Below are 15,556 nucleotides of genomic sequence, written 5' to 3'. Positions count from 1 at the left end.
AGAGAGAGAGAGAGAGAGAGAGAGAGAGAGAGAGAGAGAGAGAGAGAGAGAGAGAAAGGGAGAGAGAGAGAGAGAACGAGAGAGAAAGAGAGAGAAAGAGAGAGAACGAGAGAGAAAGAGAGAGAAAGAGAGAGAAAGAGAAAGAAATTGTCTGCTTTCAGAAGTTAAGTGACTTCTACACCAAGTAGCATTACTAATTACGAATAGCAGAGCTAATTTATAGTTCCTACACACATTTCACCATCATGGTAGTAAGTGTACAATAATGTGATGAAGCCAAAGTGCATCTAATTTGGATTTAGAGAGGCTAGGAAAATCAGGAAGGATTAGTGTAATCCATGATGGGAATTAATGTGAAGCTAAAAACATAGCTATAAACAAATGTTACAGGTTTAGGTTTAATAAACATGTAATTGTTTATATTTAAAAAAATTAAAGCCTTGAACAAGAAAACAGAATAAATTTTCTTTATTTTTGTGACAGTGAATCTCAAAACAGACAAATCTATATAACTAATAGCCTGTAAATAATGGGTTGTGCAGGTATTTTGAAAATACCTCACAGAATGATGGCTGCTCAGTTTCAGGCTGCCCTTTGGCAAGGCATAGCACCCTTTCAGCCACTCTGCCAAGGTTACAGCAAAGTCATGGGACTGCAGCATGGCAGATTGTGAAAAGGTGCTTTTTACATTGATGCTGAGTGGAGGAATTCTAGATCAACGGTCAAGATCACCAAGCCCTATCAAAAGAGTAACTGCAATGCATCCATGGAAGTGCCATCCCTGGTTGTGTAATCAGCTAATGAAAGATTCACTATGACTCAATCTCCCAATTCAAATTCATAACAATGAAATTGGATGGTGACAGAGAATCATGGAAATCTTTGAAAACAGCGAAAAGAAAAGAAGTGGGTTAAAAAAAAACCTTTGGATAGAGAAAGTCAAATACTGCAGGTTGATGTGGGTCCATGTCCCATGAGCAGCCTTCATATTTTTCTATCCAAGGTGTTTTTAACTCACTATCTACATGCTTAATGCTTACAGCTTTGTCTGCTTCAAGATTCACTATTACAAAAAAAAAATTATTTCACACTCCCTTGAAAGTTTCTAAATTCTTATGATGCCAACAAAATAAATCCAACATTGTCATTTTTCTACTGATGACAGGGCAGAAAATATCATCTTCACTTTTAAACAATATTATTACATTTATAAAAATTGATTTCTTACCTCTCCAATACTTATTTCAGCTTCTGTGTATTGTAGACCTTTCTGAATAATATTTAGTAAAGCCCCAGGAGGAACCAAAGCTCCATTGATATTTGATTGGCTGATATGACTTTCAATTCCAAAAGTATATGCCGAATGAATGAAACCTGAAAAACAGTTAAATAATAATAATGATGATAACAATAATGATGATGATGATAATGATAATAATAATTGTTTCTAACATAGGCATAATGACTGAAATTCGAAGGAGGTGGTTAAATATAATGAACCCAGTGTTTGACTGGGTTTCATCAATCCTCAAAGAATAAAATGCAACGTTGAGCTCTATGGGATTTGAACACAGAATATTCAAAGAAAATAAAAATAACAAGAAATGACTAGGCATTTTTCGGAATCCTTTAATGATTCCACCAAGCTGCAATAATTAAAATAACAACAACAATTATTTCTAATACAAAGCTTTTGTACCAGAAATAGATGCAGGCGTGGCTGTGTGGTAAGAAGCTTGCTTTCCAACCATATGGTTCAGTCCCTCTGCATGGCACCCTGGGCCAACCAAAGCCTTGCAAATGGATTTGGTAGACGGAAACTGAATGAAGTGCGCGTGTGTGTGTGTGTCTCTCTCTCTCTCTCACCATCACTTGACAACTGATGTTGGAGTGTTAGCAGTTCAGCAAAAGAGACGGATGATGGCATAAGTACTAGGCTTACAATGGATAAGTCCTGGGGTCGATTTCTTCAATTTAAAAACCCTTTAAGGTGGTGCTCCAGCATGGCTGCAGTCAAAAGTTTGAAACAAGTAAAAGAATAAAAGAACTCTTGGTAGCTGCTCCATACTTATAACCTAATGGAGCTAGCTGAAACTATCATGACCAGTCGTTTTGTATCGTTTTATGTTTATTTTCCATGCTGGCATGGCATGTCGATATATAACTACATTGTCCATGTTGCTTTTTAAAAGGTAGCAGAGGTACTATGAGGGAAGATTTGACTATTGTTTCTAGCAGGTCAAGCAACTTAAATAGAAGCCCTCTCATTGGCTACTCCCCTTTTCAATCCTCACAGCACCCACTCTATGAGAAGCACAAGTATATAGTGGGTGTTCCTAATGGACAATAACATCTGCAAGGGATCAGCCAAACAGTGTACAACATAAAAGTGAAATAATAAGGTCATAGTGGCTGTCATAAATACTGCAATACTAGAAAAATTTGAACATTAACAGAAACCTATATAAAAGTATGATACAATGACAGACATCAGATGAAATGAGATGATGGGGCAGAGAACTTCTATATAGTCGCTCAACTTCCTCAATGTAACAATTTCAGTCTCAACAACAGACTTCCAATTACTAGCTCCAATGCAATCTAACACAGGACATTGTTTTTTACATTTATTGTTTTTCAATCACTTTTGTAACTTACTACTGATTAAAAATAAGTGCATATTATCATTTTAACAACCACCTTTCCATGCATGCATCATTGGACAGAGTTTATTGAGACAAATTTTGTCTGGATGCCCTTCCTGTCTCCAACTCTGTTTACATGCAAGATATTTCCCTCGTAGTCAGGTGTTTTTGGAGATTATATTGGAAATGAATGACATTCATTTACAACAATCATGCCAGGTCAAGACAGAGACACAGGCATTCTCTCTCTCTCTCACACACACAGTTTCTTTCAATGTCTGTCTATCAAGTCCATTAAGATTTTGATTGGCCTGGGACTGAAGTAGAAGACCCTTCTCCAAGTTGTCACACAGTGGGGTTGGAACCCAAGACTATGCAGTTGGGATATGAACTTCTTAACCATACAGCCTACCTGTCTACATATCTCACTGCTGCACCTCTTTGTAGGTTTTCATTTTATCGGTTATTTTCATATATAATAAATCTAATCAAACAGAAATGACAGCTTCTATTCATTAACTACAATTTAGCTTGATGAAAAACAGTTAAGTAGAAAAAATGGTTGGCCACAAGTGTTTTGAATTGCTAGGTAGTATGGTATAAAGAATTGGGCTATCACCTGTGACAATAATAATAATAATAATATAAAAAAGAAACGGAAATGTTACTATGAAAGACAACTGAAGAAGGTGTATAGAAATGGGATAGGTTATCACACAAGGTATATATATATATATATATATATATATATATATATATATATATATATATATATGTCAGGTAGGCAACTGAGAACATGGCACATATATAAAATGAGGTAAGCAATTTAATAAGGTGTGTATGAATGATTTTCTTGCCCTTACTGAAGTCATTCAGTGAAATTAAATACAGAGGTCAACTGAGAAATATATAAGTCAACTTAGAAGGGCAATGGTGAATGAAACACAAGATATTTGCTAAGCTGCTATATTCTTCAGGATAGGTTAGTCACATGAATCTTCTAATTAAATGCATTAAGTGAAAGTGTATTAGTCACCAGCAAAGCAGTATGTTTATTAGTTACTGAAAATGTTTACTAAGAGTAAATGCAAATACATTAATAGCATCTTATTTAAGAAACAGAGGAGACATAACAACAGCTAGTAGAGAGAATTAAAGCAAAGTTAGCACAAGATAGAATTAGTTGGGTGAAATATATATCATGCAGTTCATGGTTAAACCAGAATGTGGAACTATAGATGTGATATTTCCAATCAGACAACAGAAGCAAGTTCATGCACATGAATAAATTCCATTTTGCAATTGTTTATTCTAATGTAGACCTTTCAAAGTCCCTTGTCTGAAAAAAGAGAAGACATGTGAATGTTACAAGAGGCTCAGGGTCAATAATGAGCAGGTGAAGAGTTTAGTGTACAGTGATTTCTGTCAAGACTTTGTCATTAGTCTTCTTTTATTCTTTCTAAGCCTTGAAACAATCATAAAGGAACCCAAGAGAAAAGGATCCTTGATTATTCCATATGCTGATGCTCTTATTGCAGCATAAACATGAAAGAGTGGACATTGAATCAAAAGGCTTGAATGTGAACACTGCAATGACTAAGGTGCTAGTTAGTAATAGAGGCCATACAAATTCAACAACAGTAAAAAAATGATCTTGTATAGATAGTCAATACAGCAGTAGACTGAAAACAATGAGTGGGCAAAAACTAAAATAGCATCTGGTAGTCTGACAGGATGAAAGCTTTATGTACACCACAGGCACTGCAGTAAGTTAGCAACATAATCCCAAACTGAAGGCCATTGATTGTTCAGATGGCTTGCTTGCATCAGAGTAGACACATTGTCATATCATAGTAGGATGAGTTCAATAAATTCAACTAAACACATCAGGTGAAATTACAAATAAAGCTGAATGCGAAAGTTGAGAAGGTAGGTTGATCTCAGAAACCCTCACTGATACATGTAAGACAGATGACTATACAGGCATGGATATCTAATGAAAATAGAGGACATATTATGTTAAGGTGATCAGGGTCATGATTTTGTGAGTGTAAAGAAGACTTAAAAATAAGATATCTTTATATATATGTCAACATAAATGCATACATTTAACTCTTTAGCATTTAAACCAGCCATATCATTCAACTTGCTTTATGTTCAAACTAGCCTGATCTGGCATCTCATACCTACCCTACAATGGACATTCTAAAAATAAAAAAAACTTTGTAATCTTGACGCTATGAGACAATGCATTATTAATTCAAAACAATGTGAATAAATAAGCAGTACAGTTGACAGTGTACTCTAAGTACTAAAGGCATGATATATAAAAATGTATTAGTTGAACAACCATAATAATTCAGTGACTGTGAAGCATGAAAGAACCACTATGACAGGTTGTTGAACAAAGAACATGAATGAAATAATGAAAGCCTAATCCAAAACGAAACAAAAACATGGCCAGCTATAGAAGTTACAACAAGTAATTAATGATTATGTGCACTATTACATTACAAAAAACTGGGTGCAAATTAGTTGTCCAAAATCAGTTGGGGGTGTATTATGAAATTAAAAATATGGTTCAGTGTAAATCAGTTGTTCCATTCATTCAGTCATTTTGCATCCATTTTTTCAAGCTAGTGTATGTTAACAAATATATTGGAAACAAGTGAGGGTTGGTGACAGGAAGTGGATCCTCCAAGTGTAGAGAATCTGCCTCAATAAATTCCATCTGACTCATGCAAGCATGGAAATGTGAACATTAAATGATGATGACGATGCCCTTCCTGTCACTAATCATTACCTGTTTTCAAGTAAAGATATCTTATTTCACTTGTCTTCAAAGAAGCATACCCAACAGATGATTCGTTGAGAGAAGAAATGGTAGCCCTGTCACTGCTTGCAGCTGAGCAATTCTTGGAAAGATGCATATGTAAATACACATATACACACACACAAAATGGGCTTTCCATCTACTTACAAGGATTTGGTCAACCCAGTGCTATAGCAGATGACACATGCCCATAGTGCCATGCGGTGGAACTGATCCTGAAACTACATGGTTGAAGAACAAACTTCTTTAAAACGCAGGTATGTCTGCATTTATAGTACGTGCACCATTAAATTACAAATATAGCTAAATGAGTTAAAACTGTAGATTAGTTTCTAAATTATTCACTGATGAATGCAATATAAATGCAAATTTATATCTACTCAATGGAAAGTGCCAGGATTCAAAAATGAAAGGTAATCAAGACAAAATAAATTTCCAGATACATTAGGTTATACTTATTACTTGCTTAGTTAATCAACAATGACGGATGTGGAGTATCATCATTAACCCCTTTGATACCAACTCACCTGAAATTGCCCCTGGTTCTGATATGAACAACCTGTTTTAAAATGATCTAAATTAAAAGCTACCATCAAAATTTCACGTTAATTTGTGTTCCAAACACCAGCTTAATAGTGACCAAGTTATTTTTTTACAATATTCTTCATTATTTTCAAAATTAACTGAAATAAAAGCAGTGTGTTTTGACAGAAATATGGTAACAAAAGAGCTAAACTACAGCAAGGACAAAGGAAATTTATTTGAAATGCCTTGAGTTGACAGACAAAAACATTTAGGCAATTGCATTACAGCACTGTTTAAACGCAACTGGTGGATTCTCTAAGACAGAAATAGATGAATAGCTCATGGCAACATATCAAACCATGTACAAGGATGCATAAGTTGGAATTTGCAATAAAAATTCAGCAAGGAATTTAGCGTCAGATAGGTAATCATCAGTGCTGTCCTCAACATTTTTCTATATTAAAGACTTGATCATTGCAGAATCAGCTGAAGAACTGCAGAAAGAATTCTAAACTTGAAAAATATCTACAGCTGAATGTCCATATGTCAATAAGGTGGATAAATATTAATTAGTAACAGCACAAAATATTCTCATGATATGTGGAAGGTGGCCTTCTTGATGTGTAGAGAGTAAGCATGAACTGAATGGTGTGTGCATAGTGCATGCAATAAGCACAGAAAAAAAGTGCAATCTCTGGCACATTGACAGGGAAACTATCTGCACAACAAATTGTCAAACACTTTAAAGCATTGGATGAAATGCTTTGTGGTATTTATTATGGTATCTTGCATTCTGAGTTCAAATCACAGTGATTTTGCCTTTCATTCTTCCAGGGCTCATAGAAAAAAAAAGTGCCAGTCTAAGTTAATGGATTGATGGAAGCATTAGAGCATTGAAGCTGATACCTTGTGGTATTTATATTTTGAATTCAAAATGCAAATATTACTGTGGTCTATTTGGGAGGTAGACTTAATCCACTGCTCAACTTAAAACCACCACATGGCCTTGGGGTACCATTAGTAAACATTCACAAAGGATTTCCAACTTGAAACTAGTTTCCTCCTTCCTTCCTGTCTCAGGGGCTTTGTAAAGAGGCATGGGCAATACAATCAATGTCAAGGATTATTGGTTCTTTAAGTAGTGAACTGTTTGGATTTCATTGAGGTTGGTAGTTCTTCCATTAGTAAAAGATCAATAGGAGTGATTTGACTGAGCAGGGAGTGAAACAGCTCTGCTACTGATTCAAGAATACCATCCTCATCCATTGATCAAGATAACTATTTATCAGACAGACACAGGTTGTAAAGATTTGTAAATGGTTTTGAACAAACAGAACCTATTAGCTTGTTTTCATTTGCATATTTCTATATCTTCTACCTTCTATGCTTTTTCTTTCTATAGCTGAGGATTTCACTGAACTTCTGATCACTGTTAATGACCATTACAAAAGCCCATCTGACGAGGGATTCACCAGGTGAGCTATAAGGAGATTTTTCTTTATCAGCAATAGAAGGATTAGTCTTCAGATTCATTAAGATTAGTGTTTTACTCAAACAAAAAACTCAAAAACTTCCTGCAATTTATCTGCTACATCTTGCTCTGAGTTTGAAACTCAAAGCATGCATTGACACATGCATACATGAGCATACACATGCACCAGCAAACAATTTAAGTATATGTCACTACGAAATCTATGTGAAAATTAAAATTTGTAAACACAGGTTCAGAAAATCATATACAGAAACAAACAGCCACTTATGGAGAATTTGATTTTGTTACAAAACAAAGTAGTCTGTGACGATATGTTTCTTATTATTATTACTAATATTGGTCTAATCATTTCTTGTGCTAAAAATTTAGTAAGGATCTGGCAGAAACAAGTAGAAATACTCGAGAAAATTCTAAAATAAAAGATGCAAAACAGTCTCACCTTTATGAGAAATTAGAGAAAGATTTATCTATACATGAATGACATTATTTATATGGCTATTAAAACAAAAACTATTTACAATTAAATATGAATAGCTTACAGCTATCAATGGATGCAAGTAAATACAGCATTGCACAAATGATCCTCATTTCAGTTGGGTGGTGAATGCAATTTATGAACAGAAACAAATTAGCATCACATCAGCAAACTGGTAACAATGATTATAAATACAGTTTTGATAAAGTTCATTAAAGACAATTCAGAACTGCTTATTTTATTCTAACACTATCTCATGAATTTAATGAAAGTATTCAACTGGAAACATTTGTTAACGAAAGTACAAGGCATTCCCCTGCATTACAGCTACCTCAAGTTATGAACTTTTACAGAAATTATAAAGTATGACTATTAATTTCAAAAGTACAGTCTATAATTTCGCTGTTAGGAAACTTGTTTTGCATAGTTTTAAATTTGTTTACTTAAAACTACACTTTCTTCTTACCTCACTGGCCACTTGTGTTTTAGTTGAGATCAAAGTATATATAGTTAATGATCTTAAAAACTACCATCATTTTACACACATGTATGCATACACATATGTGCGTGTGTGTGTGTGTGTGCGTGCGTGTATGCAATAGTATGAAGTAGATAAGCAAATCCATTTCAAAAAGAAACGTGGTATCTTAGAGTATTTTAAAAGTTGAAAGAAATATCTGATATTCTATGAGGATTGACTTGAGACTAAACAGCCACAATACAATTAGCAAGAACCACTACAACACCAACAATGCCTGTCCATTGTCGCTAACATCTAAACCAGTGCAACCCCTATCAACCCACCAACATTTGAATCCAACTAGCTACAACAGATACCAGCATGTATGTCAACACATGTGCATGAGTATGTGTGGGGGGGGGGGTGAGTATGTGCGTATTTATGTCTTAAATCAGAAGCACAAGAGGTGAATTGTCTATAAAATCTGGCAAACCTTCAGCTAAATGTATTTATGTAAGTACTTTTTCTTCCTCAGTTATTTACCTTTTCATCTCATTTTCATTACTACATCAATAGGAATAAGACTATTTTCTACCCTGACAAATCAGATCTTTTCCTGAGCCAATTTTCTTTCACTACATATTTGTTGTGAATAATTAATCACCACCACTGTTGGACTTGCCTCCAATTTAAAATGTGGAGAGAAGTTATCAAGTGAGCCTGAAGGTAGTTGTGCAAAAAGGAACCATAAAAGGATTATACTGGATATTAAACTTGACGTTTCAAAAATACTTGATACTGAGGTAAAACTAAGTTATACTGACGACATATCATTAAATCTTGCAACATCTACAGTGGGAACAATACAAAACAGAGAGAAAATTATGCCAAGTGTTCAAGAAGCTACTCTAACTGTCCGGACCTTATTTTTCCATAGATCTAATATAATGCTTAAAATGGAACAAATTTTGAGTATACAGATCAGAGATTAGAATCGGCGTAATGTGCCAGTGAATATCATAACCATTCAAAAAAGAGCTAAAAGTTTATATGACAATTTGCAGAAAAAGGGAGGTGAAACTTCTAAAAGAAAATCCCTTTTTGACTAGTAATAGCTGGTTTGAAATGTTTAAGAAAGACACAAATTTGCACAACATAAAAAGGATTGGTGAAGCTGCAAGCACTGATGCTGAGGCTGCTACCAATTATCCTGAGCAGTTGAAAATGATTGCTGAAGGAGGCTACACACCAGAGCAAGTATACAATGCTGATGAAACTGGAGGCGCATGCCTACTAGAACGTTCATTTCTTGAGAAGCTGGATAAAAAATGGTTTTAGGTAGTGAAGATGGTCTGCTGGTTTTAACTGCACATATTTGGCCTTCCAGTGACTATTCCTTATGACAAGGAGAATTTGCAAGACAATAGGTATTGTGTGTTGGTCGCTGTAAGCTGCTGGATACCCCATTTATTGAAATTACACACACACACACACTACTGGCAATGCTATACTACTGACATGTTTCAATTCAGCACCATCTTACAAGAGATCTTGATTCCTGACAAGTTGCAGCCAGAGGGTTCCAGGGAGTGTTAAGAATTGGGAGCTATATTTGCCAGCACCTTTCAATCTTCAATGAAGCTGTGTCTGTAACATAATTCTTAACTACTCAAATATTCAACAACAGACAGACAGAAAGTATAAGAAAATAATCATTACTGCATATAACCCATTATTCCATTTGGAACTGAAACAACTATGGATGATACATGATCACATCTGACAAGATACTGATAAAATAATCCAATAGAATGGTCGAAAATATATTCTACAAAACAAACGCTTTGGTTTCTAAATAAATGGAAGTAAGACAATCAGTATGAATGAACAGTACTAAAGGAAATACATGCAGCCATTTAAAAAAATCTTGGTGGTTTAAAGAAACTTTGTGTATAAATAGATAGAAGCTAAAAGATAATTATGACACAAGTATGTTTGCATTTCAAGTCATCCAAGTTGATCAACACTACCAAAGCTATATTCTATAACAATTGGTGTGAGATGGACAGTGGCCAATTCCATAAGTGTACTAGATTACCAACCAGCCAACACATCAAAGGTTTCTATCATTTGTACAGGGGGGAAAACACTCAAATTAATGGCTCAGCCTACCAAGGGAGGGAGGGAGGGAGGGGTGTGTGTGTGTGTGTGTGTGTGTATTATAGGTATGTTCATTTTATTGACTTCCCAAATTGGTAAAATTGATGTAGCTGATATTCAGTTTCACTTTTTGCAGGCCAATGCTTCAAAAAGAATGTGAGCAAGGAGGATGCTCCAAAGAATTGCAAATAGTTTGCTCGTTTACAAGAGGAGAGAACGCGCATCATAGCAACAGTAGAAGTGATAGAAAGAAGATAAAGTAGGTTAGTGGTATGGTAGTATTAGAGTGTTAGTGGGTGGTTGCTAAATATCAGTCTACAAATATTATTAAGTTCACAAATTCTACATTGTTATTGGACTACTAAAATCAAACATAGCTCATACAATAAAAGATTCTCTTTGAAATACTTGCCCAACAATTCTATCATAATTTATAAGAACAAAAGTTCTTGATGCAATATAACAATAATGCTATAACAAAATTATTATTCTGAAGAACTCATCATCATCACCAACATTTGACATCCGTTTCCCATGTTAGGTGTGTTAGACAGCTTGACAGGAACTGGTAAGGTCAAGGGCTGCACCAGGTTCTATAGTCTGTTTTGACTTGGTTTCTATAGCTGGATGCCTTTCCTAACGCAGGAATTAACTCTCTGGACATAAATGTGATTGTTGTATATGTGCAAGATGTGTTATATTCTAAAACTTCATGGTTACGAATTGTGAGAGCGAATAACTAAGGACTGAAGAAAAATTGCAATGAACACGAATAGTTGCAATGAACACGAATAGTAGTCAAAAATAGTTAATCAGAAGTCAACATTCTGCTAAGTTTAAAAGAGATTAATTATGAGAATGGATAACAAAAATAAAATGTAGAAGCATCATAGAACCCAACAATAATAAAAAAAGATGGCAGTTGAAGTAGAGGACAGTAGGAGTGGGTATAAGAAATTAATGAAAAGGGCCACTCCATCTGGTCCTGTACTGGTATCATGTAAAAAATACTAGTGTTGTTGCCACGTTAAATGCATCCAGCACACACTGTAAAGTGGTTGGCATTAGGAAGGGCATCAAGCTGTAGAAACCAAGCCAAATCAGACTGGAATCTGGTGCAGCTCTCCAGTTTGCCAGCTCTTGTCAAACCATCCAACTCATGAGTTTCAATTAAATTCTGAAATAATCATGAATTTAGACTAGTCTCATTAAACACCTGTAACTTTTTTATTTATCAACATATTAATGTGATATTTGGAACATAATTAAAGAAAGGGTTCTTAATGCTATTGCATAATTTTTGTTTCAAAGTTCTCCTTACGTACTGGGGGGGGAGGGGGTATTGCTAGTGTCTCTCACATGTAAATACTGGCTCAGCTTCACGAATCGTACTCGTTCATAATACTGGAAATATATTCATCACCAAAAGGTTTCTAATCACTCCAGTAATTTGTTATTCTGGGTAACTATCTAATACCCATAACAATATTTATGGCAAAAAATGCCCGTATTTCATCTACAGTTGCAGGAAACCACAAGCTATCTTTTTTTCCCGGTTTGTTTACAGTCTGCATAACGGTTCGTTTCCGCAGTAATCATTTCAAACAAGCATGAAAAAGAAGTCTAAAGGTTTCGCTTCCTGAGAAAGACTATGGGTAGACCCTGTTTCCTCAGAAAAATTGTTAATAAAAATATTTTTAAAATCTTTTTCTGGTGTAAAATCATCCTCGCTGTCGCCGTCACTGCTTTCAGTTTCGGATACAGAAATATCCGATTCATTATCGTTCACTATGTGCTTTTGTAGCTCATTCATTCTTTTCTTCGATATCTCCATATCTTCTGTTGAAAAACCTTCAAATTTGGAATTACTGCTTGATAGCATGAAACTCCTCTCTATCTTCAAAGTTCAAAAAAATTAACGCCGCAAAAAATGTGGAAAAAAATCTTCCAAAATTCACTGAGTTCAAATATCACGCCAAACAATGTCGGAGACAATAACTCAACTGTTTGCAAAGTGAAATCAGGTGTTTTAACGAATGTACTAACGAGATTTGGGTTCAAATATACATTTAAATAACAATGGGTACGTTCGGCCGGCTACAGCCGGGTTAGTCTTATGAACCAAAAAAATTTTTCAGCCGGCTACGGCCGGGTTAGTAACAAAAGGGTCAAAGGATGATAATGAAGATAATGATAGCATATGAGTAGCCAAAAGAAAGACACTATTACAAAGTAACTTAGCTAATTCTTATTATAATGTAATTAAGTAGAATATATGCACATTTCTAAGCAACCGAAACTCCAACTTGGAAAGTTATTTAATTCACATTACACTGCCAGTCTTTCCTCCCTATACCTATCACACCAACCATGTCTCTGTATCAGCCCTCTTTTTTCAGAACATATATTCTCACCCTCAACATCTTTGACTCATTGTCATCACCTCACCTCCAACTTTTAACCTACTCTCTTTTTTCCACTTTCACCAGTCATTACATTACTACTCTACCAAGGTTCTCTTTAGACTCTTCACTCCTAACAAAGACCAAATTTACCAATTGCCCATGTTTACTGAACCTATTGACTGCCTATTTTCCCCATCTTTTCTAATGTGGTTAATGATTTTTGCTACATAATTATAAACTCAAATCAAAAATAGCTCCAATCAGGAAAGTGTCAAAATAGTCTGTGACAATATTCTGTGCTAAAACTGGCATGTGCATGCACATGCACACACACACTATTAAACCTCTACCAGAATTTCATGGAACAGGGCTCATATTTATAGCTCAAGGTATTTCTAGACAATTGAAACATGAAGAGTAAATCAATCAAAACAAGAAATGTTATCTTGCTTTACAAAGATAAATGAATTGACTGATTATTCTGTAAGACTCTTTCTAAAACACAAAAATTTAACTGACTAAGAGAAACAGCAATCTCCATACAATAATCTTTAGTTTTGTACCTGAAGAATCCAGGTACAAAAATTAATAAAGATGATGAGTGCAGGGTCATGGATGTGTAATTAAAATATTTGTTTTGCAACTAAATGGTTTCGGGTTCAGTCCCACTGTGCAGTATCTTGGACGAGTGTCTTATACTACAACATCAGGTTGACCAAAGCTGTGTGGGTGGATTTGGTAGATGGAATCTGAAAGAAGCCTATGTATGTGTATGAGTATGTATGCCTATTCGGGTCTCCTTGTCTTGACACAGCATGCTAATAGTAAACAAATACCGCCATACAAGCAGGGTCTTCCATTTGCAATCTTCTGTGAAAACATGTCTGGCCCCTGTGGTTGTTTGTGTTCAAACAACTAGAGGAAATATTACCTTACTTGAAAACAGGTGAGGACTGGTGACTGAAAGAACAACCAATCATAGAAAATCTGCCTAGATAAATTCTGTCTAATCTACACAAGCATGGAAAGGTGATCATTAAAACAAGGTGATGAAGATGTCAGTCACAGAAACAATTTTATCTTATGTGGGATAAAGAAAACTAAATATATATATATATATATATATATATATATATAGTGTCACTGTACCTTACTAAATAGAAAGAAAAAAGCCTTGGTGTGAAAAAAAAAAACTAGTAGAACAAGACAGATATTCATTTGAACAATAGTCACAGAGACGAGCCAAAACTATGTCATGTGAATAATTAAAATATAATTTACATGTACTTTCAGAAAAAAAACTTGATCTAAAGAAAGCTCAATTGTTTTTTTACACAGCTGGATATGGAAAAATGTCTTCACTTGAAACTTTGTTCCTACATATCCAGTGCATGAGAAACATAATTTACCTGCATGGCAAGTGTAAGTATAGGTCAGGAGCTAGTATATCAATATATCACCACTGTATGAAATGAAAATAACAATAAAATATAAACAGCTTAAATTACCTGCTCCTGAATTTATGTGTGGGCATTCTACAGACACATGTAGCCTTTATATAATCCTTAAGCAGAATCAACAGGACAGAGTGTAACAAGGATGAACCATTTTGAAATACAGGTACAATCCACTTGATGGGCTTCTATACAGTTTCCACTAACCCAATAAGTGTGGGTCAGGCTTGAAGCAATGAAATATGACATTTGCCCACTAAGTACAGGCCAACCTGAGGCTAGAGAAAATGACCATTTGCTACTGTGTCAGTAGGATCAAACCTGGGACCTTATAGCTGCAAAGACATCTTAACTATCTAGCTCTGCAGATCTAGATCCTGGTTTCGTAACCAAGACGACTAGAATTTACTTCAATTTTGTGAGGCCTCTGAAAATTTGGAGCATTATCTTTTTCAAACAATTTTTCAATATCAAGTGAAAAAAGATAATTTAAAGCATCATAAAGAGCAGTTAGTTACTAAATTTCCCTTCAATTTCCAACAAAAACTCACCAATCAAGACAAATTATTATTTATGCAGTTTTATGAAAACTTAGGTAGGAAAATATCCAACATATACCTAAAGTATCCTAACTAAAACAAGTTGACAGCATTTTTGTTGCCAACAATATATAACCATTATTTACACAACAATTTGGTAGTCATTTGAATGCGAGTTAGAATGCCTTATAATAGTTGTTCTAACTCTCTACTCTTTAAATTCAAATCCTGCCAAGGTCAACTGTGCTTTCCACCTTTTGGAGATCAAAAAAAAAATTTTAAAAAGGACCAATCTGGAGCAGTGAAATGACAGAAATGTAACAGTACCAGACAAGATGCATTGTATCTTTTTCTGGTTCTTTACATTCTAAGCTGAAATCCTGTGAAGGCCTAGTTGAGGTTGAGTGGTGGACTGGGTATCACCCACTAATCTGAGGATATCTTCTTCCCTCCTAGCTACCAATCCGAGAAGCCTTGCAAAGGATTATGAGCTCCTAACTAAATGATTAAAAGAGAGAAAGAGGGGGAGGGGGATACATAGAGGGGGAGAGGGGAGATAGAGAGGGTG

General features: G+C 35.1%; 1 protein-coding gene across 4 annotated transcripts in view; it reads right to left on the bottom strand.

Annotated features, from left to right (window-relative positions):
- LOC106873508 (F-box-like/WD repeat-containing protein TBL1X) overlaps positions 1-15,556 on the bottom strand; it is an 80,647-nt gene that overhangs the window by 38,577 nt on the left and 26,514 nt on the right. For all 4 annotated transcript variants that reach the window (XM_052966069.1, XM_052966067.1, XM_052966070.1 and 1 more), the window contains exon 4: positions 1,229-1,374. In XM_052966069.1, coding sequence (XP_052822029.1) covers positions 1,229-1,374 — 146 coding nt within the window. The remainder of the gene's footprint in view (positions 1-1,228; positions 1,375-15,556) is intronic.

This window comes from Octopus bimaculoides, chromosome 3 (genome assembly GCF_001194135.2).
Source record: "Octopus bimaculoides isolate UCB-OBI-ISO-001 chromosome 3, ASM119413v2, whole genome shotgun sequence".
NCBI lineage: Eukaryota > Metazoa > Mollusca > Cephalopoda > Octopoda > Octopodidae > Octopus > Octopus bimaculoides.
This window is presented reverse-complemented; position numbering and strand designations above follow the sequence as displayed.